A 23,995-nucleotide genomic window follows, 5' to 3' on the forward strand; every position below is an offset into this window, starting at 1 on the left:
CATCTGTTCAGAGCTGGGCCATAACGTCTTTGTCAGTTCTTTGGAGACGTTCTGATACCAGGCAAGAAACTCAGCTTTCCTGCTACATTCTCTTCGTTAAAAAAAATAAATAAGTAAAAAAGGAAACAAAATACAAAAAGTGTGTGTGTGTGTGTGTGTGTGTGGTAGAGGGAATGTAACCAATAACAAGCCTAAAAAGTTGTAAGGAGGTCACTAGTGAAAACTATTTGCGAATCTGGTGAGCAACCTTATTGGCAGCAGATTAGAAATGTTTGCTTAACTGTGGGCTCACATGATCCAGACTCCCCCCCTCCACAAAATAGGAGGAAAAAAATATTTGGCGATTATGTAGCGTATAATAATGGAAAACTCCTCAGCTGTGGTTTCTGGGAACTGGGTTTTTTCTTTTCTTTTTTTTTTTTTTTTTAACACGAACTAGTGATCAGCAGCCATCCATACTGTTACCATAAAATGAGAGATTTATTGGGATGCAGTTAACAGAGAGTCTGCGGGGAGCACAAAGCAGACAAATGATCGCGGGGTATGAACCCCCAAACCCTCTTTTTTTTCGACAGTGCCATTTTTTTTTTTTCTAATATAACCACGTTGCTTGCAGTGTTTGTTTAAAACAAAAGAAAACATGGAGAATAGCGTGTTAGTTCCTTTGGGAAGCTACTGACAAATAAGCAAATTAAAAAGAAAGAGAGCAGCGTGTTGTCATAGCAACAGTGCAATTAAATTACTTTACTGTCAGCCATGATATAATTTTCCTGTTTGGAAGCTCAGGAGACATAAAACTTTCATTTGGAGCTAAAGTTGACTTCAGTGGCTGGGTAGATCTCCATTGTGTCTGCTCTGTGGGTATACTGGAAATCAGGACGTTTTCTGATGGGGACTGAGGAAACTTTTGAGACAAGCCTGGCTTTGATTGGTTCATAAATAAGTTAAGAGCAATAACTGACAGAAATCTGTCATATCCCAGACTTAGAGGTACTAGCTTATTTATTTATTTATTTTTCTTTAGCACGTGTCTTGTAGAACTCAGAGTAGCTCCCTAGTTTGACAGAAAGAAATACTCCAGTGGAGGAACCCAAGGCATCTGGTCTGTCCTGCCTGGGTTGGGTGGTAATGCCAGGTTGGAGTTTTCTCTCCTTAGAGATGGGCATCTGGCAGCAGTTCCAGAGAGCTGCCCCTCCCACCTGTCCAGCAGGTTGTCTACCTCAGGGAAGAGGGAAAGTGTTGCAGTTCACTGGCCTCCTTGGCTGGTGGTTTGCTGCCCACTTCTCTCTCCCTTTCTAGAAGCCCAGGCTAGAGCTTGCCGTGCTGAAGTGGCAGTTATTTCAGAGGTGGTGGGAATGGACATTTAGAGGCTTAGAATGATTTTGTCTCTGCTTTTGATGTCATTCATTTTTTCTAGGTAAATTGTTTGATCTTTTTACTCAAGAGGAAAAAAAAATTAAAACACTTTTCTTAATAAACTAAGCACATTGTTTGCGCAGTACAAAGGGAGGCTGGAAGACTTTTTGTTACATTTGCTGTTCTAGCTTAGGTGGAGTGCTGGAGGGTTGAATGTACTTTTTATCTGTAGAGGTTGTTCTGTTTGTGATTTGCCACCTCTTTATTTGTTTTTCTCATCAGATATTATTTTACTCCCTGTTCTGGGTCACTGATTAAAATGGGGAGGGCTCCGGTGAGGGGAGGGAATAGAATACTGTAACAATTTTTGTTGAATTTATCTTCCTGCCTTGAAGCTGCCAGTTGCTCCCTTTCCTGACTTTTTCCCCCCAACCAGTTCCAATTTTAGTTAATGGCTTATCTTTCATTCCCACTTATTTGTCTGAAATCATTTTCTTTAGCATTCTGGGTGTGGTGTCCTAATAAAATTTAATGTGCTTCATACTCAAGTTCAAATCCACAAAATCCTTGCCATCCTCTTCCAACTTGCCAAATGTTATTAAGTTTGCAGTTTTTGTTTTTTTCCCCCCCCTTCTAACAGGGATTAAGCCCAGGGGTGCTTAACCACTGAGCCATACCTCTAACCTGCCCCCCCCCCCCCCCGCCCCCATATTTTTTAGTTGTCAATGGAGCTTTATTTTATCTTTTTATATGGGGTGCTAAGAATTGAACCCAGTGCCTCATACATGCTAGGCAAGCGCTATACCACTGAGCCCCCACCCCAGCCCCCACCCCTAGCCCTTTTTATGTTTTATTTTGAGTCAGGGTCTCATTAAGTTGCTTAGGGCCTTGCAAAGTTGCTGAGGCTGGCTTTGAAAAGTTTGCAATTTTTGATCATGACTTTTGGGGGGAGGAATTGGTTAAAAGAACCAAATCAATGGTCCCTGGGGCCACAGTTTTAATTCCAAGGCCCTTGTAATGATCTTTATATAGAAATGGCTGAACTTAATCTTGAATAATTGCCCTTAAATTTATATTTATTTATTTTTTTTTTCATTTTAGCTGGGAGCAGTGGCCGCACACCTGTTATCCCAGCTATGCTCTGGCTAGCCTGGGCATACTGGTGAGATCCCATCTCAAAAACATAATAAAATGAATACAAATAAAATAAATGCTATAAGTGTTTTCCTTTTTTTTAGAAAAATAAACAGACTGATTGCACAAAGCCTTTTCCTTTGTACTTATTTTGTAGTTAATCATGAAGCTCCAAAGAATTTTACATATTATATTTTTGAGTATTATGGAGAAAGCAGGATACCAAGTAATAATTGATTTCCCCCAGGACATGGTGAGAGCCTTTGAAGGTCTAAGGGAGATGGTGAATTTCTTATCCTTTTTGTGATTTATTTGCACCTTAAAGATGATGTAAATGTTTTCAGTTAGGTTAAGGGGTATTAGGTCACCCTGCTGTTGAAACCGGTGGACTGATGTTTCTTACTAGCGTATTTCTGTGTGGTGGGTTTGTGGGTTTGTGTGGCTCAGTGTGGGAGTCATGAGGTGGTGTCCCTATGGAGCCGGACCCAGAGAGGAGGCTGGGGTGGGCTGAGGGAGTGGGAGAATTAGGGCCTCCTCTGCCTTTGTGTTTTGAGTTTGACCAACGCCTCTGTCTTCGCGCTCTCTCTCCCAGGAGCCTTCACGTAAATGGGTCCAGTCATGCCTGCCAGTAAGAAGCCAGAAAGCTCAGGAATTAGTGTGTCCAGTGGACTGAGTCAGTGTTACCGGGGCAGTGGTTTCTCCAAGGCCCTTCAGGAAGACGATGACCTCGACTTTTCTCTGCCTGACATCAGACTAGAAGAGGGCACCATGGAAGATGAAGAGCTGACCAACCTGAACTGGCTGCATGAGAGCAAGAACTTGCTGAAGAGCTTTGGGGAGTCGGTCCTCAGGAGTGTCAGCCCTGTCCAGGACCTGGACGACGACACCCCTCCATCCCCAGCCCACTCTGACATGCCCTATGATGCCAGGCAGAACCCCAACTGCAAGCCCCCCTACTCCTTTAGCTGCCTCATATTTATGGCCATCGAGGACTCTCCAACCAAGCGCCTGCCAGTGAAGGATATCTACAACTGGATCTTGGAACATTTTCCGTATTTTGCGAATGCACCTACTGGGTGGAAAAACTCAGTGAGACATAATTTGTCATTGAATAAGTGTTTTAAGAAAGTGGACAAAGAGAGGAGTCAGGTAAGCCTCATCTGTCCGGAACCAGTTTATGACATATTTTTCTCCACCAAAAAGCAGCTCGTATCTACCACATTGAAGTGTAGGGGTTTATAAATGCCTGTTTTTGTTTGTTTGTTTGTTGTTTACTTTGGCTCATTTAGGTAGTTGTGAAGACTTCTGTTTCCTTAACCTTATGAGTTATGTGCTCTTTTTCGTCTTCATGCTGTCAAGAAGTTCCCACTGATGGCCTTTCTCATAGCCAGCCGTGGTTCACAGAACCAAGTGGTTCTCAGTATCGCCCCTTCATGTGGATGGGTCACTAGAGTTCAAACAAAGATCTGTATTCCAAGTGCACCCACTGACCATGAGGTTTCTAACTGTGAGGACATTGGCCTCCTATTGCCACCAACATCTAGAGAAAAATTATTTTTTTTCTGAATATTAAAAAAGATCACCTCCCCAGGATTCTGGAATAAATGGACATCAAGAGACCTTGGGAGGATACTTGAAGGTACTTTTATACTCCTAGACAAATCAGGGACATGAGTTGCCAGAGGACGTTTATGAAATTTAGAGTTTGGCAACTTTGAAACTCCATGTGCAAAATTGGCTCAGGGTAAGGGTCCCATTACAGAAGGACTTTTAAAACAGTTGAATTTTGACTTTAAGTTCTTAGCTTGTGCTTTGTGGTTGGCTAAAAGAAGACGATTTTAATAAGCTGCATTACTTTTCTGGTAAGAATATAATAGGGGGCGCCAGAGATAGGATCCACCCAGTGGAGAAACAAAACCTGATCCAACCTGGTGTTCTGGAAAGCCGTGTTGCCGCAGTTAAAATAAATTGCCAGAAAAAGTTCCGTTCCGTCCGCAGTTTCATGTCACTGTGCTTTCCAGCCCTGGTGCCCTGCTGTTCATACTTGTTCAAGGGTGGGGCCTGCGGCTGTGCGGGGTTGGGGTCTTCCATGTCTTTCTCTCCAGACACATGTTTTTGTTTCAAGTAGAATCTGGAGCCTGAGAATATTCCGCTTGTCCTTGACGTGGAAGGAGAATATGCATAAGGAGGTGGGACAGCCAGGGTTCTGCTGGCTCAGGCTGGGCGCGTGTGTCTGCTCCCCCAGAGTGTGTGTGAGGTGGGGATGGGGACGCAGGGTGGAGTGGTGGTGTCAGGGGGAGAGGAAGGATGTGGTCGCCACGGAGTCTGACTCTGATGGGATGGAGTGTACAGATGTGAACGTTCGTCTTTGGGGCTCTCCTTCCTCAGGTCCTTATTTTTATGTAGCTGTAACAACCTCTGTGCCAGTTTAAATGAAAGAGAAGTCCCGGGTCCGGGAAGCCCTCTCTTGTCCTCCATTATCTACTTCCTCCCCCCCTTTCCTTTTTTTTCTTCTTTGAACTGGGGATTGAACCCAGGTACACTGTACCACTGAGCTGCTTCCTCAGTACTTGTTATTTTATTTATTTTTTTTTTTTAGAGAGAGAGAGAGAGAGAATTTCAATATTTATTTTTTAGTTTTCAGCGGACACAACATCTTTGTTTGTATGTGGTGCTGAGGATTGAACCCGGGCCGCACGCATGCCAGGTGAGCGCGCTACCGCTTGAGCTACATCCCCAGCCCCAGTACTTGTTATTTTTTGAGATAGAGTCTTGCTAAGTTGCCCAGACTGGCCTTGGGCTTGCAATCCTCCTGCCTCAGCCTCCTGAGTGGCTGGGATTACAAGCCTTCCCTCCATTTTTCAGGTTGGCCATTTGGAGACTGGCCTCTGGACTCCGCTCTGTTGAGTGCTTGAAGTTATTCTAGAAACTTAGGAGACTTATCTCTTTCCTGTAAAGACCCAGCCTGTGAAACTAAAGGCTTCTTATTGGTGGGTCCTTATGGCAAAAAAAGGGGCAGGTCTGAGCAAGCAATTCCAGACCTAGACTGTAGAGAAGGAAGTGCCCATCAGGACCTCAGCCTCTGTCACTGATAAAGCCGTGGACAGGGCTTTTAGCTTGGTGTACACGATTCTGCAAGTTACAGCATTTTGCCATAATGCGGGTACACATAAAAGTAACTCAGCAAATGCACAGTCTGAAATGTTAAACACCAACTCCAAAGTGAGCTGCCAGACTGTGAGGATTATTCATCGTGGAGCCCTGGGAACCGCAAGCTGGTGTTGGGTGGTGTGTGTTACAGCTCACCTGGAGGAACTCCCATCTACCCCCACCTCCACCCACCCCGCCCAGCACTGGATTCTGGGAGTCTTGTTTTCCGGGGGTGATGGGTGTCAATCTGGATAAATGCAGAAAGGGTTTGTTGAAAAGGCGTGGTTTTAAGGATTTGAGATTGTTAATCTTGTGAAATGTTGAGTGCTGGCTTCCTACCCATGCTGACCTGCATCGACATGTTTCTGATCAGTGCCAGTCAGTTTTGTGGTTGGGAGTTTGTTCCCAGCCTTAGTGATGCTGTGAGAACAAGGCTAGAGTTGTGTTTTTCCTCTCTCCTCTTTTCTTGGGTTACCCTGGGGCCAGCTGGTGGCTGATGAGAGGCACAACTGCCAGGTTTGCTTAGGTAACCCAGGTATGCTATGGTGTAGCCAGGTACTTCCAGGGCATTGGCCCTGGGCCGTTCACTTGTGGTTTTTCCCTGGGCTAGCTGAATAAAAGGAAAGGCATTCCCCCTGATTGTTTGCCCAGGGAGAGCCCATTGGGCTGTACAGGAACACTTTTTTTTTTTTTTTTCCCCCGGGGAATTTTTGCTTGGTGGTGGCTCCCTCCTCCTGTAAATTTCTACCTCAACACAAATACATTCAGATGTTGGTGAGAAATACATTAAATGAAGATGAACATTAGTGCCTTGCAAGTTAGTTGTACCAAGTTGGCCATTCACTTTTTTTTTTTTTTGTTCTGGTGATTGAAGTTAGATGCACTCAACTGAACTACTGAGCCACCTCCCCAGCCCTATTTTGTATTTTATTTACAGACAGGGTCTCACTGAGTTGCTTAGTGCTTCACTGTTGCTGAGGCTGGCTTTGAACTTTCGATCCTCCCGCCTCTGCCTCCCAAGCTGCTGGGATTACAGGTGTGTGGCACCACACCTGGTTCACTTTTTTTCTTAAAGTGGAGAACTTGGTTAAGCTTGGCCTAGCAGTGAGAATGAGGAATCCTATGTGATCTTGTCCCTGAGGGCTTGGAACGCGTACCCTGCTGAACAACTGTTTGGCTGGGCTGTTAGAGTAGGAAGGTACTAGATTGCATCAGAATCTCTGGTGGTGTTTAAAAACAATGATCATTGCTCAGAGATAAATGGAGAGTTTGAGTTGGAGGTAGGCTGTGGAAAATTGGTAGTAGAGATAAGTTTCGTGGGCGTTTCTGATGTGTAGCCAGGTTTGAGAATCCCTGAACCAGGGTCCTTCTGGGTTCTCTTCAGGGCTCAGGTTTCACCAAGACATTTTCTCATGAATAAATCAAAGAAAAAGGACAGTTTTGCTTTCATTTTTTAATCTCTTAAAAGACTTCAAAAGATAAGAGTTTTATTTTTACCTTTTTAATCATGGACATTTCCAAACATACACAGAAGTAGGGAATACAGGGACTCTGCACCCATCACCCCGGTGACCCACATCCAGATTCAACAGTTAATGAGGACCCGCCTTGCTTCACTCATTCTTTGTTGCTGCTGCTGCTGAAATATTTTGAAGCAAATTCTAGATCTCATGTCATTTTTTTTCCAACATTTTAGTGTGTGTATGAATAATTGATAATTTCTTAGACAGTCACATTGCCTGTGTCCCCAGAGCAGAATTACCAGTTCTCTGATGTCACCTAATACTAGGCCCATCTTCAGATATCCCTGATTGTTTACAAAATGTTTGTTAAATTGGGGTCCAGACTCGATTTATGAGTTGCACTTGGTTGCGATGTTTCCTTAAGGTTTTTAGTGGCCAGCACCGCTGTCCCCTGCACCCCTTTCTGTGCCCTTGTGAAAGACATCCATCGCTTGGCCTCTTGATATCATTTAACTGGCTTCTCCACCCCTCCCTAAAGTCTGGATCACATTCTGACTTCTGGGTCCCTCGTCCCCGAGAACGTCATGTACAGATGGTGTCATGTCTGTCCTGAAGCCTGGTTGCCCTGCTCGGGGGATGCCGAGGTCAAGCCCTGGGTTCATGTGAGGTCAGCCGCTTTTGACTTGTAAAGTTCCACGTCTGCCTCTCCTCTTATGGTGTCACCTGTTGATATGCTTCGCTGAAATCAATCAAGGCCATTTTAAAGTGTGGGATTATGTTTTCTGCTTTCTAAATATAGGCCTTAGTTAGGACTGGAAGGTACCAACCTCTTAGGCTACTTATAAATGAGAAATAAAATACAGTTATTTTTTATACACTGAATTATAATGGCTCAGGTTTGTGTGTTTCTGTTTCTGTGTGTTTTTTTTTTCTTCCCCTCTTGCTGCATTAACAAAAAACATTATTGTCATCAGAAGTTTTGTAAAGGAAACACCGCACAAAAGTATGTTTATCATACGTAGGGACAAGTGCTTTAAATATGGTTTTTGTTTTTTTTTGTACCGGGGATTGAATTCAGGGGCACTTGACCACTGAGCCACGTCCCCAGCCCTATTTTGTATTTTATTTAGAGACAGGGTCTCACCGCTTCACAGTTGCTCGGGCTGGCTTTGAACTTGCAATTCTCCTGCCTCAGCCTCCCGAGCTGCTAGGATTACAGATGTGCACCAGTACGCCTTTTGAATACATTTTTAGCTTATAAACATAGGCGACTTGACTGAAAGAGGGCTGAACTGGAATTCTGGGTTCTAGTTTTGGTGCTGGAGGTATCTGGCTGTCTTGGGGCCTCAGTTTCCTCATCTGTAGAAGTAGAGGAGTTGATAGTTGCTCAGGGATTTAACCTGGGTGTCTAGGTGTCAGAGGCTGTAGTGACTGACCACTGGAATCATTGTCAACAATGCCACGTGGCACTGCATATTGCATTTTTTTTTTTTGGTAGGGAGAGGATTCCAAGATTTTGTTTGCTTAGTTTAGATTTTTACATTTTTGGGGGCGGGTACTTGGGTTTGAACCCAGGACTCATACCCATTAGGCAAAAGCATTCTACCTCTGAGCTGAGCTACATGGCAGCCCTTTTAAAATTTTGAGACAGGGTCTTGCTAAGTCGCCCAGGTTGGCAGCTTCAGCCTCCTTAGTTGCTGGGATTACAGGCGTGCACCACTGTACCCTAGTTACTTTCTTAATAGGGCCTGTGACTGACCACTGGTTTTCTGGACAGTGGTGGGCCCACATGGAACATTTGCTTTGTGCTTTCCACATGCAGCATCCCGTTGTTTCCTCATTATGGCCTGTGAATAGGTCCTGTTGGTTTCCTTCCTAGAGTAGATGAGGGGTTATGCCCTGAGTGGTTCAGTGACTTTCTGGAGGTCACCCAGCTGGTAAGTGGCAGAATAGGAGTTCCTCCTAATTCCTTCCAGTTGCATAGGACATGATCTTAACCTTAGTGCTGGAGTATACCTTCTCTGTTTAGTGGTCATTGTAGGTGATCTCTATATACTTCTCCTCGTGTGCAATGAATCTGGGCTATAGGGGAGTAAAATAACTCAAGTAGGTGCTAAATTAACTCTGGAGGTGCAGGATAGACAAGAAATATAGAGAATAAATAGAGGAGATATAATAAGTGCAGAGAATAGTCTTACACTATTAAGATGGGGCCACATTCTGTCTTTGTCAATAAGTGCAAAGGTCTTGCCTTAACAGAGCACGTGGTTGCCTTCTGGGCTCCTGGTTTTCAGACTCTGTCCCAGCCCCTGGGATTACAGGCATGCACCACTGCATCCTGGCTACTTTCTTAATAGGACCTGTGACTTGCAGGATCCCTGCAGCAGTTACCATCTCTTCTTCCTGGTGGATGAACTTCTTTTTTCCCACCAGTACTGAGTGTTCATTGAACCCTTGTTGTTTTATAGTCTGAGACAAATCCTCTAAATTGCACAGCTTGGCTTTGAACTTGGAATCTTCCTGTTTTACTTAGCCTCTGGAGTTGCTGGGATTATGTGCATGCTCTGTCACACCCAGCATTCAAAGGCAGGTGTTTTTTTTTTTTTTTTGGTCGTGCTGGGAATTGAACCCAGGTCCTTGTGCATGCAAGGCAAGCACTCTACCAACTGAGCTACATCTCCTGCCCTCAAAGGCAGGTTTGAAAATGAAGTAGCACCTGGTGTCTGTACCCACATATGCATGTTGGCCTCTGATTGCCTCTTGGAATCCAGAGTGTGTTTCCTGTGACACTGGTCAACATACTTGTCTAAATTGGCAGTCATTTTTAGAAAGAAGAAACTTATTATTATTTTTTGATAAACAGTTCTCTTTGAAAGACAGCACACTCTGTCCCTGATGAGTGAATTCTTAAGAATCGAGATTATGCAAAGATGTGATGAGGTGTAGAAGATGCTTCTGTGGTCCTGGGGTCAGTGACAGCCCAGTTCCTTGCACAGTGTCAGAGGCTGCAGTGCCAGAAGATAGGTGCCTCTTGTTCACCTGTAGTACCCTGTGCTCAGTGGATGGGCTGCTTTCTGTAATCTGTGTCCACTGTGGCACCTCAGAAGGTTGAGTCTTTAACAGCATCTCTGCAGGGCCTGAAATAAATAGAGCCCCTATGTCACCCACCTTGGAATAGGTGGCCACTTCATGGCCACTTCCTCTGTGATCCCAAGAAGCCATTGCGCCTCCCTTGTCTGTTTCCTGGACAGTCCTGCCTATTGGCTCCTCCTAGACCCCGATCCTTCCTGATCCCTCCAGGTATCGGATTTCTTGGTGGGGGACACATTTCTGTTGTCCTGCTCTTTCCTACTGTTTATTGCTTTTCTGCACATTTATTCATTCAACAAGCTTTATGAAGCCCCTAATATAATAAGTGCTAAAAGGATACAAAATAGCATTGTGCCTGCTGCCTGTAAAGCCCCCCCACCCAGCGAGTTGTACCCAGTCTCCTCCTAGCTCGCAGAATGTCTCCAGCAAAACCCCTTATGTCAGTGCTCTGTTCCCCTTTTATTATGTTTCCCATCTCTCATTACTTTTCTGCAGTGACTTCCTAGGAAAGATGTTGGTGAACCTGATAAAGGTCTATTCAAGGCGTCTGGAACCCAATGCCCCATTAGTGCATGTGTCTGTCCCCCTCAGCTATTGAGGACTGGTGTGTTCTCTTTGGCAGAGATTTGTGGCATCTAAGTAGGTCTACCAGACGCCTCTTCATCAGTGGCTGCCTGCAGATCCAACCAACAGATTGTTTTCCCAACCTTCCCTGTTGAGCTGAAGAGGCACTGGGATTTCCCTTTGAAACCACTTTAACTGCGGGGTAATCTCTGCCGTAAATAATATAGGAAGCTGGCACACTGACCTCCTATTTTTCAAACAGGAAGTCATAGGTTTTGCTTTATTCACAAATCATGAGCATTTGAATTAATCCATACTCTTTTTCTTTTTCCTTGAAGTGCTGGGGAAGGAACCCAGGCCCTGCATATCCTATACAGGCTCTGTACCCCTGAGCCACACCCTAGCCCTTAATCCACTCCCTTTCTGAGCCCTAGGTCATCTTAATGCTCTTAAGCCTTGGCAAGAAGGTGAAAGTTTCACATTTCATGGAGAAGTCTACCACCCGTTTGAAACAGAAGATGAATATGGATATTTTAAAGGCTAATGGAGTGTTTATGTTGATGCCACCTGGTTTGCTAGGCAGGTCTTTTTTTAACAGGTTTTGGTTTTGTCACTTTTAACTTATTCGCTGCTTCTCTCAGTGAATACTTCTAATTAGCCCTGTAAGGATGGAGCCCTTGGCCCTATTTGATACTTTACCCTGGACTGCGTTTTTACACTGCGGCCTTTATTCAAGTTGTTCTTTGCAGTGCCTTCATGTTAATAGGCCCTTGGTAGATGCCATTTTGGGGACTTCAGGGGTCCTCTGTGTATTTGATTTTTCAGTGGAATTATTTGGGGATGTTGAAGTTAAAGTAAAAAGTGAAATTCTGTTCTTTAGTAGCTCTCATTCCAAAGAAACAGAAAACATAATAGAAAATAAAAAAATAATAGATGTAGGCCACACATAATCCCAGCTGCTGAGGTGGGGGGTGGGAGTTGAGACAGGAGGATCACGAGTTCAAAGCCAGCCTCAGCAACTCAGAGAGACCCTGTCTCTAAATAAATACAAAAAAGGGCTGGGGATGTGGCTCAATGGTCAAGCATCCCTGGGCTCAATCCCCAGGACCAAAAATAAAAAAGAATAAATGGTAAATAACTGTAAGTACCAGATGTGTGCCTAAGCAGTGAGTAACCAGTATCATCTGATATGAGCAGGGGGGCTTTCCCTCTCCAGGGAGAGGCATTTGAAGCTGAGATAAAACATGGTGGGCAAGAATTTTTGGTTTTTCCCCGACTTGGTATTGGACTTTATGTAGGACAGTGGACACCTTAATGTGCAAGTTTTGAGTATTTCTGATAGAAGTAGAAATGTTGGAGTAAATTGTGCACAGAGCATTGTTTTGGTGTGGGAATGAGACTTCCAAGAATGGATTAGTTAGGATGAGCCTTGACTGTTTTGTCTTAGAAAGTCCAAAGGATTGCTTTTTAAACAAGTTAGAAGTGAGGAACTGAGCAGAATCCCGTCTGTCGTCTTTCTGCTCTACCATTTTTGGTGCATTGCTGGTTTCCATTCTAAAGTCTTTTCTTGGCCCAAGAGGGCATCTACTAGCATGTTCTCATTTTAGAAAGCAGAAAGGGGTAGGCAGGAAAAGACCAAGGTGGGGGTCCTCCCATATAGCAGTGTTAAGAGGCTCTCCCAGAAACCCAACACTCTGCTTTTATTTCATTGGCTAGAACCTGATCATATGATTTCTTTTAGCAATGAGGAAGGCTGGGAAATGTAGTCATCTCTGGATTCATTGCAACCCCCAATTACAAGTTGGTTTTGTTATTAAGTAAACATTTTTTTCTTTAGTCCTGGGGATTGAACTCAGGGATATGGAATCACTGAGCTACATTCCCAGCCCTTTTTATTTTGAGACAGGTCTTGTTAAATTGCCCAGGCTGGCCTTGAACTTGTGATCTTGCTGCTTTAGCCTCCTGAGTCACGTGTGCCATCACACCTGGCTAAGCATGGGATATTCTGCCACAAAGGTCTGCCGCAGTCTGGCTGGGCACACAATCACGAGCCACCACACAGCTTGTAGATTCAAACAGCAACTCTTTATTCCCGAACTCACACCAGCCGTCTACAATCACGTTCTGGGGAAATCCACGTTCTCTGCCCAATTCCACGTTCTCTGCCCAAATCCACCTCCACTGGGCTTCTATCTCCAAAATATACTGTCTGAATCCTGTGAGAACTCAAGGGGAACTCAGGCAGCAGGATACGCCCTATTCCCAGCAGGAATAATCTTAAACCTTAAACCTGGAACCTAAACTGGGAACGCCCTAAACACGATTATCTTAAACCAGGAACACCCTAATCCGCCTTGGTCCTTGAGCAAGGTCACCTACATTCAATGTCACTGCAACATGGGGTACGCTGGCAAGGAAACTGTCATACCTACTTGGCTAATGGCTCCCAGCAAAAGTCTAGATGCTTACAAGTCCAGGGTTGGTGGGCCCAGTAATGTGGTGGAATAGTGTCAGAGACAAGGCAGGAAGAGATGGTGTTTGAAAAGTTAGGTAAATAAGGATGGAGAACTTGTTAAGAGTGAGGATGCCAAGTGGAAAACTGTAAATTGCCCTAGTAACTTAAGTAAAGCTGAGATGCTGACCCATTTTCTAAACATCCCAGTTAACCAGCATTTTGCTTCAAGATATTCTGGTTAAATTGCATTTAATATCTTCAAAAGCATTAGCTTGACAGAGGTGAAGATGTAGCCTGTGCCAAGTGTGATAAGAAGAAAAGCAAGCAATATGTGGTTGAAGAGAGAGTAGTGTCTAAAGTTATTCTTTTAATAATAACTTGATGGTTTGCTATGTAAGATTACAGACAGTTCTAAGAACAGAATGAGGTCTTTGATTTTGAGTGTGTGCGTGCTTGCTTGAGTACCTTCACTGTGAACTCAGAAGGAGGCAGTGGATACCAGCAGAGGATGGTACTGCTTCTCTGGGGAATGGCTCTCTGGGTCCCCTTCCTTCCCTTCCTTTGCTCTCACGGGGGTGTGGGATGTCCTCTGGGTCCCAAGAGATCGGGTTTAGTGTTTTCTTCCATTTACTGGAGCTCTGTGAAGTGCCTTCTGGAAGGCCGTGACTGTCCTCCTCTGGGGACCAGACTGATAAGTGACTTAGCTAATGCCATTAGACAGAAAACACCCAGCTAGCAGAACATTTGCATGTACTTTGTGTTTGGAAGGAAAAGCCAAGTCCTGTGGATGCTGACTCCCATCAGAGCTCTAGTGGAGGGAAAGAAATCTGGGAGTCAGAGCCTCAGCAACCTGTCACAGAGCTGGGGCAGGGAGTCACCTGAGTCCTTCTGGGATGCTTTGCTGCACACCAAGTTCTTGGAGTCTTCCATAGATGCGATCCTATAAAGTAAGAGCTGGCATTTACCGCTGTGCTTCTGAGGCCTGGTAGAATAGTTTGCAAAGTAAAAATATAGACTCAGCCCTTGGAATTATTATTCGCAGTGCTGGAGATTGAACCCAGTGCCTCACACATGCTTCATGCGCCATGACTCAGTCATTTTAATGTGTTTTTTTTTTTCCCTTTTATTCTTGGCACTGGAGATTGAACCCAGGGATGCCTTACCACTGATCTATATCCCTAGCCCTTTTTATTTCGAGACAGGGTCTTGCTGAGTTGCTTAGGGCCTCGTTAAATTGCTGAGGCTGGCCGTGAACTTGCAGTCCTTCTGCCTCAACCTCCCATGTAGTTGGGATCACAGATGTGCACCACCACGCCCAGCTGAGATGTGTTGAAGGAGTAGCCTTTTTTAGGCTCATTCCACTGGTGCAGGTAAGAAATCACATATGCTGGCTTGATCCAGAATTAGGTTGCAGATGAAGATGTATGGACAAATTTGGGTTGGGAGGTGGGGTAGGAATTACAGCAAGAATTCTCTTCCTACCTTGTTAAATTTGAGTTTTTTTTTTTTTTTTTTAAAAAAAACCAACATCTAAGTGAAGCCTTCAGGTAGAAAGTTTGATATATGAGTTTTAAGCTTAATAGAGAAGTTGGGGCAGAGGTATAAATCTGGGACACATTAGCACATAGGTCTGGAAACTAAAGAGGATTTCAGGATTGACTCTCCTTCAGAAACAAGGTGAAGTCAAACCTGTGTTTTACTTCTTCGCTTTTCGTAATGAGGATGCAACTTCAGAACGTGTTCAGGGCAGTTGCATCTCTGATGGGGTGAGAGAGAAGCACTCCAGCGAACATCCCACTTAGCAGAGCCCCTACCCCATGACTTCTGCCATTTCCCTGCCATCTGGTCCCTGGCTGGAGAGAGGAATTTTTCTTGTATATGTGTCTCCATAGCAACACGTTTGCAGTTGATATGGAAAGTAAGCAGTTGCCTTAGCAACAGAGTTACTGATGTGGTAGCTCTCTGGCTTTCAGGGAATGGATAAGCTGACCAAACTAGATGCGTTTTTTAGAAGAATCACACTGGCCCTGCCACGTAGAATCAGTCCAGCTTTAAAAGGGATTGCCGCCCCTCCCCCTTCCAGAGGAAGGGCTTACAGCAGTAATAAATCAGACAAAAGTAGTTGCTGTCAGTTGAAATAGAGTCTGAGAGGGGTCTCCTGGTGGAGTGTTTCGATCTTACCTTAAGGGAGAATGCTAGACTCGGGGCATATTTGGTTGGTTGCAAGGAAAAGAAAGCCAGCCTTGTTGGTTGTCCCTAGCACTTGTCCTAGGGACACCATAGTCCAGCAGACCAGCAACGAAGAGCCAGAAAGCACATCCCAGGTCTCTGGTGATTGGAACTGCTCCCCTGTCCCTCTGTGGCCATGTGGATGTGCGACCCTGCCCTTCTCTGGAGATCTGTTCCGGTCTCCTCCCTGTACCTGGCTTCTTCCATTTGCTTTTGGTTTCTGCCCCCTCCACCGTTGCTTCCTGTGCTGGAGGTGGATGCTGACCTCTGTGATCTGTGACTGTCCCAGGGTCCAGTGACAACCTGCACCGTCCTCTCTGTGCATCGTCAGCCCAGGCACTAGGGCTCTTTCTCTGCCTGAGACGGGCGTTCATCCCAGGGCAAAACGGGCAGGTTCCCCAGATCAAGTTAGCTGCAGGGAGCATCCCTTCATGGGGTGGGCCTGAGGCTTGGCCCAAAGTATTTCCCAGCACAGTTATCTCTGTTGTGCCTTTTATCTTTAAGAACCATCTTTTTAAACTGAAAATAAAAGTAATCGGGAACTTTTGAGGATTTTGTTTTTTTCTTCTTTGTGTGTCTTTAGAGTATTTCTCCTAGTAGCGGGGGTTAGCATGCCAGGGACTTGGAGCCTGACCTGGGCACTCCTGCTGCTGCTTTCTCCTGTCCATCATGTCTTGCTCTTTCTTTTATTCATTTCCATGGATCCGGAGGGGCAGTCCCCAAACAAGCAACCCCTATCTTTAGCGGCTACTATTCCTGCTGGCTGCCCTCAAGTCGCCTGCGATCCCAGGGTTGAGTGAGTCCCAGAAATTAGGCACCCCAGCTCCCAGGGCCAGGCAGAAACAGATGCCAGGCATCTCACACAAGTTGTCCTAATTTTCAAGATCAAGAGATTGGATAATAGTTCTTGGTGACCATTATGTTCCCAGTCCATGTCATGACACTGATATTTTCAAAACGGGGAAAAATGTAATTAGGCTGGAGACTGGAGCTACAAAGAGCTCACACAGCTCTGGTAGAGGAGATGGGGCGAAAATTAAAATAAACCAGGAAGACTACAAAGGGGCATTTACCAATTGCCGGGGAATTGACCAGTGGCCAGAATTAATGGTTTGAAACTCCAGAGGAGAAAATGATCCCTAAGGGACAGCAGGGCCACTGGAGCTAGATAGGAGACAGAATTTGACCAGCTGGATGGACAGGATGGTCAGGATGTCACCAGGGCTGGCGACAGGGCAGGAGGTAGTTCCTAAGGCCATTAAAGTTGGCTTGGACACAGGTGGGAATGAAGTTTGATGACTCTCTGAGGGGGTACAGCCAGATATGGAGCCAGGACCTGCAGCTTCTTTGCTTTCCCCTCCTCCCAGTTGACTGAAGCAGAGGTTCCTGTGGAGCAGAGAGGGAGCTAGATCAGGGAGGCAGGCTGGGTTGCACCGAGTGGTCTTGAATGCCATGCCAGGGAGCCCCGACTTGGCTCCAGAGGCCACAGGGAACCCTTAGACATTTCTTTTTTTGGGGTACCAGGGATTGAACTCAGAGACACTGAGCCACATCCTCAGCCCTTTTTAAAGATTGTATCTAGAGACAGGGTCTCCCTGAGTGACTTATGGTCTCACTAAGTTGCTGAGGCTGGCTTTGAACTTGGCGGTCCTCCTGCCTCAGCCTCTCGACGCTGGGATTACAGGCGTGCACCACCTTCGACATTTCTGAGCACAGGCATGATATGCCGAGTATCGGGTAGGTGATCTTCCTGAAGCCTTAGAGATCTTTTCGACAGCCCCCTTCTTCATGGCAGAAGTTCTTGTTGCCCAGAAATTTATGGGGAAAAAGGCCACAGCCCTCCCTGAATGATTTTGCATAGGTTAAATCAACTTGGATCAGATTGATGCCCCAGCAAGCCAAAGACAGTTTGCTGAAGCTGATTTCTCACTTTAAGTGTTTTGTTCTTATTTTTATTGAATGAATCTTATTTTAATTGACGCTTGTGTTCAGTTGTCAGGGCCGGTTCCTGTGAACCTCCTAAAGGGGCTAGAGCATTTACACAGTTTGTAGAGATGGGAAAGGAGTGGCCCACCTCCCTGGCACTGCCCTTTGGACTTGGCATTTTGGTGTGGGAGTGGATTTTTCCTTTTTCCTGTTGGAAATGGTCAATGACCTCTTTTCCCCTTTGGTATCGCAGGTGAGCACAGGAATGGTCACCCTTCTTCAGTTCTGTAGGAAACAGGGTCAAGTAGATGATTTCATTCATTCCCATGTTCACTCAGCTAAGCTATTTATTTATTTATTTATTTATTTATTTTTGGGGGGGTACCAGGAATTGAACTCAGGGGCACTTGACCACTGAGGCACATCCCCAGCCCTATCTTGTATTTTATTTAGAGACAGGATCTCACTGAGTTGCTTAGCGCCTCACCTTTGCTGAGGCTGGCTGTGAACTCGCCATCCTCCTGTCTCAGCCTCCTGAGCCCCTGGGATCACAGGCACGAGCCACCGTGCCTGGCTCAGCCAAGTTATTGAGTTCTGGGTGTGTAGACGATTTTGTGCCCTGTGCTGCCTGGCACACAACAAGGTGTGAGGCTGGGTACTTGGGGGCACTCTGAAGTTATCCCTGATGCTTCATCCTTGCACCCAGTCAGTTACAAGGTCCCTTGATTTGTACTCCTAAATGTCTCTGCAGCCATTCGCTCCTCTCCTGCTCCACGGCCACAGACTGTCTTGATCCCTGGCTGGTGTGACAGCCTCATGCCTCCTTCAGCCTCCACTCTCCTGCCTCCCCTCAGGCCATCTTTTACATTGCACCAGAAAGATAATTTAACTCTGATGAGTTAAATAATTTAAAGATAATTTAGCTCAGATGAGATGCCACAGACCTTGGTACTTGCTTCCTAGTGCCTGGAGCGACGTATCTCCAAATTTGACCACCAGTTTTAGAATAATCTTGAGTTTTTATGAAAAAGCAGATTTCGGGGCCTTAACCTGGACCTACCACAGAAGAATTTCTGGTGGGGCTCCTTGGACATCTGCATTTTAGAAGGCTCTCTGGATGATTCTTCTTTACACTGAATGTTGAGAAGCCAGGCTTAGAGGACCAAGAACAGACCCTTTAGCAGGGATTTATCAGATCTCTTTCTCACATTTTTTTTTTTCTTATTATTTAAAACTTTTTTTATGGTGCTGGAATTTGAACCCAGGGCCTCTTGCATGCCAGACAAATGCTCTACCACTGGGCTCTCACTTTTCATTGTGGAAAAATTGAGTGGTGTGGTGTAATGAACCATAGTGTAGACTGTAGCCATCACCGGTTTATACAGTGTATAAAGTTTAATGTAGCCGTCAGTGGACTCCACACATCTGTCCTCAACATGTAACCCATCTTGGTTCATTCTATTTGCCTCCCAACCCTCCTTCCCTACCTCCTGCTTTAATTTACAGTTAATAACAAGCATCATATCATTGTATTAGAATGTATCTCTAATACATAAGAACTCTTAAAGATACACACACACACACATATGCACACATAGTCAAAAACAATTGTAACACCTAAAAAGAAATTCGCCCTAATTCTTAATAATCATCTAAAATCCAATTTGTGACAGAATTTATCTGATTGTTTAGCAAAAAAGTCTCAGTAAGCTAGGCATGGTGACACCTGCCTATAATCCCAGTGATTCTGGAGGCTGAGGCAGGAGGATTGCAGGTTCCAGGTGAAAGTGACTTGCTAAAAACTCACATAATTGTGTCAAGAACCTCCCCCTTACCTCTCTTTCCCTGGCTATTGAAAGGAAGCTGTGTGCCTTTCCTCTCTTACCAGTCATCATTCAGATGCTGCAGTCCTTCAGCTGTGGCCCAGGATTCCCTGTTTGCTCAGATGGCCTCATGGTAGACTTTCACTTGCATATGCTGTTCCCTATGCCTGGATGCTGTTCCTCTTGATGATGCATATCTACTTGGAAGATCCAGCCAACCTGTTCTTCTGCTACACCTTTCCCAAACCATTCCAAATTTTAAAATTTCAGGGCTGGGCATATAGCTCTGCTTTGGTTTCATTCCCTAGCACAGGAAAAAACAAACAAACAACAAAAATAAAACAACCAACCAAATATGAATTTTTGTTCCCTAAACACCTTTTCCTTTAGTTTATAGGCTTGTTTGCAGCGGAATTATCTCTTTAGTATCGGTCCTGGCCCAGTATTTCTCATTTCCCCATCCTGAGACTGAGAACAGGGAACTCGTCTTACCCAATTTTGTGTCCCCAGAAACCAAACACATTGCCTGGCAAATCATGGGGACTCAGGAGATATCTTATGATCTAATGGGCAAGCCATAAGCCGCCCGCTCACTTACTTCATGAAGTCAAGTTCCGTTGTTCTGGAGCACTCTGAGTGTTGACTATCGGTAGGATCCTAGCACCCTGTAGAGTAGCTTCCTCTACCAGAGAACACTGCCTCCTGCATGATTTGCAGTCCACCCCAGTCTGTGGGTTTGTGCAGTGACCGCCTCGCTCTACCTTTGATGGCCAGCAGCTGCCTTCCCCTTCTGGTTGCCATCCCTACCACCCGCTGCCAACAACAACAACAAGTCTTAGCATCACATGCACCCAGCCAGGAGGGTTTTAGAGTTGGGGTAACGAGAGGTCGTTCAAATATTCCAGGCAAGAAACTGGCCCCTGCCCTGTGGAAATTACTTAATTGTAGCCGATGCCCCAAATCTGTCACTTAGTTAAAGTGAACCTAAGTGTTTAGTAGATGCCAATGGTTCCCTATAATTTTTTTTTTTTTATTTTTTTTTTTTTGGTACTGGGGATTGAACTCAGGGTTGTTTTGTCACTGAGCTACATTGTCAGTCCCGCCCCCTTTTATTTTATTTTTTTTATTTTGAGACAGGGTCTTGCTAAGTTGCTAAGGCTGGCCTCCAACTTATGATCCTCCTGCCTCAGCTGCTTGAGATGCTGACGTTACAGATGTGTGCTGCTGTGACGGGTGACCTGAAATACTTTGATGGAGTTTTTTTTCCACAGGGATCCTGGAAGATGATGTGTTGATCAGTGGAAGAGTTTGTGGTCCGAGCAGTGAAAGTGACTTGCTAAAAACTCACATAATTGTGCCAAGAACCGGAGCCTTGGCCTCTCAGTTTGATGCTGTTCTCTGCATCAGCCCATGGTCTCCCCCTTACCTCTCCCACCTTTATTTTGTGTGTGTGGTGCTGGGGACCCAACCTAGGGCTTCCCATATGCTGGGTAAACGCTCTACCACTCTGTAATTTTATTTTGAGACAGGGGCTCACTGAGTTGCCCAGGCTGACCTTGAACTTGGGATCCTCCTGCTGTAGCCTCCCAGATGTTGGGATCACCTGTGTGCACTACTGCACCTGGCTTTGCCTCTCTCATTCTTTGATTAACTGGAAATGGACATGAACTTGTGCCATTTACATAGTATTTTTTTTTTCTTTCATTGAGTCTCAGAATGTACTGTTTTTTTTCTTGTGATTTATCATTTCTGCATGTGACCTCTGAAAATATGGTTAAAGCTGTCAGTCTTTTTTCTTCCTTAATAACTCAGCATGTCCTTGGATTTTAGTTTTTGACTGCATATATGGACACAATTTTGCAATACCTGCTCATTAGGCTTTACTACTGGTGCAGTCCACACGTGTCCTTCCTAGTGAGCACAGGTCCTCGTCCTGTTTATTGGTGCCATTTTGTGTGCAAAGTTTTTCGATTACCCGGGAGTGACAGGTGTGAGAAGGTCTTAGGAGATTGTTTATTTAAGTATCTGTCCTGATGACTCCATGCTTACCATTTTTGGTTCTCTTCTTTTAAAAGTTTCCTCCATCGCTAAAGATCTGTTTATTTGAGGCAGGGACTGTGTCCCAGAAATAATAATATTCCTAACGTAATAAAGTAATGGTAACTACTTTGTGTGGTGCCCTAAATTCTTCTGTAATTCTTCTCATTTGTCCCAAGTTGGGTCCGTGTGTGTAGACAGACCTGTGCTGAGTGCCGCAGTCTGGCTGGGCACAAATCACGAGCCATTGAAGCAGGAACAAACTTTATTTCTGAACTCCACCAGCACACTCCACACATGCTCCCCGGGAATTCTCCCGAACGCCACGCGGCTCGTCCAGGAACCAGCAACCGGAAATATCCCTCCTCCGGCACTTCCCCAACCAATGGGAACTCTCCGGGAATCCCCAGGAGAGCTCAACTGGAGCTCAGGAGAACTCCGCCAGAACTCGCTGGTTTCACCTCTCAACCACTACTTCTGGCAAAAATGCCATGCGTCATCCCGACAACTGAGCACCTGGGAACGAGGGTGAGGAAGGTGGAATCCCTGTCCTCAGGGAATTTCCAGCCTGCTGGGAGAAGCACACATAGGAAGCGAACCGTGGTCCCCCAGCATGGCCTATGCAGGATCTCCTGGGTGCCATGTTGTGCACATTGACAAGAGAGTATGCTCGGATGGGTCTCAGAGCACTGGACTAGGTGTTAGGAGGTCTAGTGCTAGAGCTAACTGGATCACTAACCAACTCTGTGACCTCAGGCAAGTCCCTGTACCTCACTGAACCTCAGGCAGCTCTATTCAGTTGAATCGTCCTCTTGTGGTCCCATGTTTGTTCTGAGTGTTCATCAGTAATTCATCTGTAAGATGGGTTGGCCCAGGTCCATGGCTCCCAAACTACTTGCCACAGAGGACTCTTGTTATTCTCCGTACTCTGAGCTTTTGTTAGGCATCTTGGATGAGTGTCAGCTGCAGGCGCCGATCAGCATCCCATAACCAGAGTCAACAGTGAGTTGAGAACCTTTCTGTCCAGAGCAAAGGGACGGGATGTGGCAGCCTGCGTGACGTTGTGTATCGTGTATGGATTTCCAGAAGGCTCTGGGCGTCACAGGACCCGCTCTCCAGAAGATCCTTTCCAAATAGGAACAGCCCACTGGGTTGTGTGTGATTTTCCAAGGCCTTTCCTGGTCCATAATTAAAATCCTAGTAGGCCACATAGCTGGGAGTCACTAGCCGTGCTCCAGCTGGGTCCTGTGTCCTTGGACACTGGGTCTCTCATTGTTGCCTGTGGTCTCAGTCAGGAATTGGGACCCCTGGATTAGAGAACAGTAACTTCAGGCATCTTCCTGCTGCACCCCGAGATTCTAGGTGTGTGCATGGCTGTGCAGACCCGCCCAGCACACCATGCATCTGGCCAGATGTCTCAGGTCTGGCCCATCCACCGTAGGCTTCTCTCCCCGCTGTACATTTCTCTTAATGATGTTGTCCCCTTGAGCACAAAGCTTTAATCAACCCCTAGTGAAGCCAGGTGCTATCACTCCTGTACCTGTGGCTTCCCTTTTCTTTCCTCCCCAAGTTCCTGCTCTAGACAAATTGTACCTGGGGGCTGGCTGTCTTCCACCTTGCCCCATTTGTAGCTGTCACTGTCTTCTCTGTCACTCTGGACAAGCCTGCTGTCCCTGCAAGTGTGATGTATTGCTAGATGGTTATTTCGTCAGTGAAGGTTGAGTTTTGCAAAACGCAGTCCTGGTTCCTCTTCCCACCCCCCCACCCCCGTGTGAAACGTTTGACCTACATATGCTGAGCCATAGGTTACCCTGGTGATGAGATGTGGCATTTTTTCGGGGGGGGGGGGGAAGCTTCTTTCATGACGTGGCCATGACATATTGAGGACAATGTGTATCCTTTGCATTTTTGAGACACCCTTGAAGGTTTCCAAATAATCTGTTCAGAAATGACAGCTTGGTCCCTTGATCTCCCGGTGGGATTTCTCAGAGTGCCCTGTGTTCATCCTCCTAAGCAAGAGTCGTGGGCTCAACTGGGTCCCTCAGAAAGACATTGGCAGTGTAATCTCTGATGCCTGTGATTGTGACCTTATTTGGAAGTAGGGTCTTTGAAGATGTAATCTTTTTAAATGAGGTCATATTGGATTAACACGGTCCCTAATAGAGTATAATTGATTTCCTTATAAAGAAGAGACACAGGGCTGGGGTCATGGCTCAGTGGTAGATCGCTTGCCTAGCATCTGGGAGGCCCAGGGTTCGATTCTCAGCTCCACATATAAATAGAGATGCACTGACAACTAACAAAATATTAAAAAAAAAAAAAAAAAAAAGAAAAGAAGAAGAAGAAGAAACACGGACACACATGGGAGGGACAATGCCATGTGAAGATGGGGCCAGGCAACTGGATTGCAGAGTTTAAGCCTCTAGAACTGCAAGAAAATAATTTTCTGTCATTTTAAGCCCCCAGACTATGAGGATCTCTGTTATAGCACCCTGGGGAAACAGATAGAGAAACAAAAGAAGTAGCCGAGAGTTTCTGCTTACACTGAGAAACTTCAAGAATAAAGAATAAAGCACAAGGCGCTTAGGCCACAAGCTCTGTAAAAGGGACTGTGTCCTTTTACAGAGGAGTTGATGGTGGCCGGAGAGAGGTGTTTGTGACCACACATCTGGGGCTGGTGATAGATTTAATCCAAAACCCAGGTCCTGGACTTGGAATGCGCCTCTCCTGCGTGCTGATTGGAGTACATTTGAAACCCGACTGCATTT

General features: G+C 45.5%; 1 protein-coding gene and 1 non-coding gene across 7 annotated transcripts in view; one reads left to right on the forward strand and one right to left on the reverse strand.

Annotated features, from left to right (window-relative positions):
* Nucleotides 1–23,995, forward strand: part of Foxn3 (forkhead box N3) — a 392,487-nt gene that overhangs the window by 172,575 nt on the left and 195,917 nt on the right. For all 6 annotated transcript variants that reach the window (XM_027931570.2, XM_071607611.1, XM_071607612.1 and 3 more), the window contains one exon: nucleotides 3,083–3,639. In XM_027931570.2, coding sequence (XP_027787371.1) covers nucleotides 3,097–3,639 — 543 coding nt within the window. In that variant the 5' untranslated portion in view covers nucleotides 3,083–3,096. The remainder of the gene's footprint in view (nucleotides 1–3,082; nucleotides 3,640–23,995) is intronic.
* Nucleotides 9,712–9,789, reverse strand: Trnaa-ugc (transfer RNA alanine (anticodon UGC)). The gene has a single exon. It is a non-coding gene; the product is annotated as a tRNA-Ala (tRNA).

This window comes from Marmota flaviventris, chromosome 2, assembly GCF_047511675.1.
Source record: "Marmota flaviventris isolate mMarFla1 chromosome 2, mMarFla1.hap1, whole genome shotgun sequence".
Taxonomy (NCBI): Eukaryota; Metazoa; Chordata; class Mammalia; order Rodentia; family Sciuridae; genus Marmota; species Marmota flaviventris.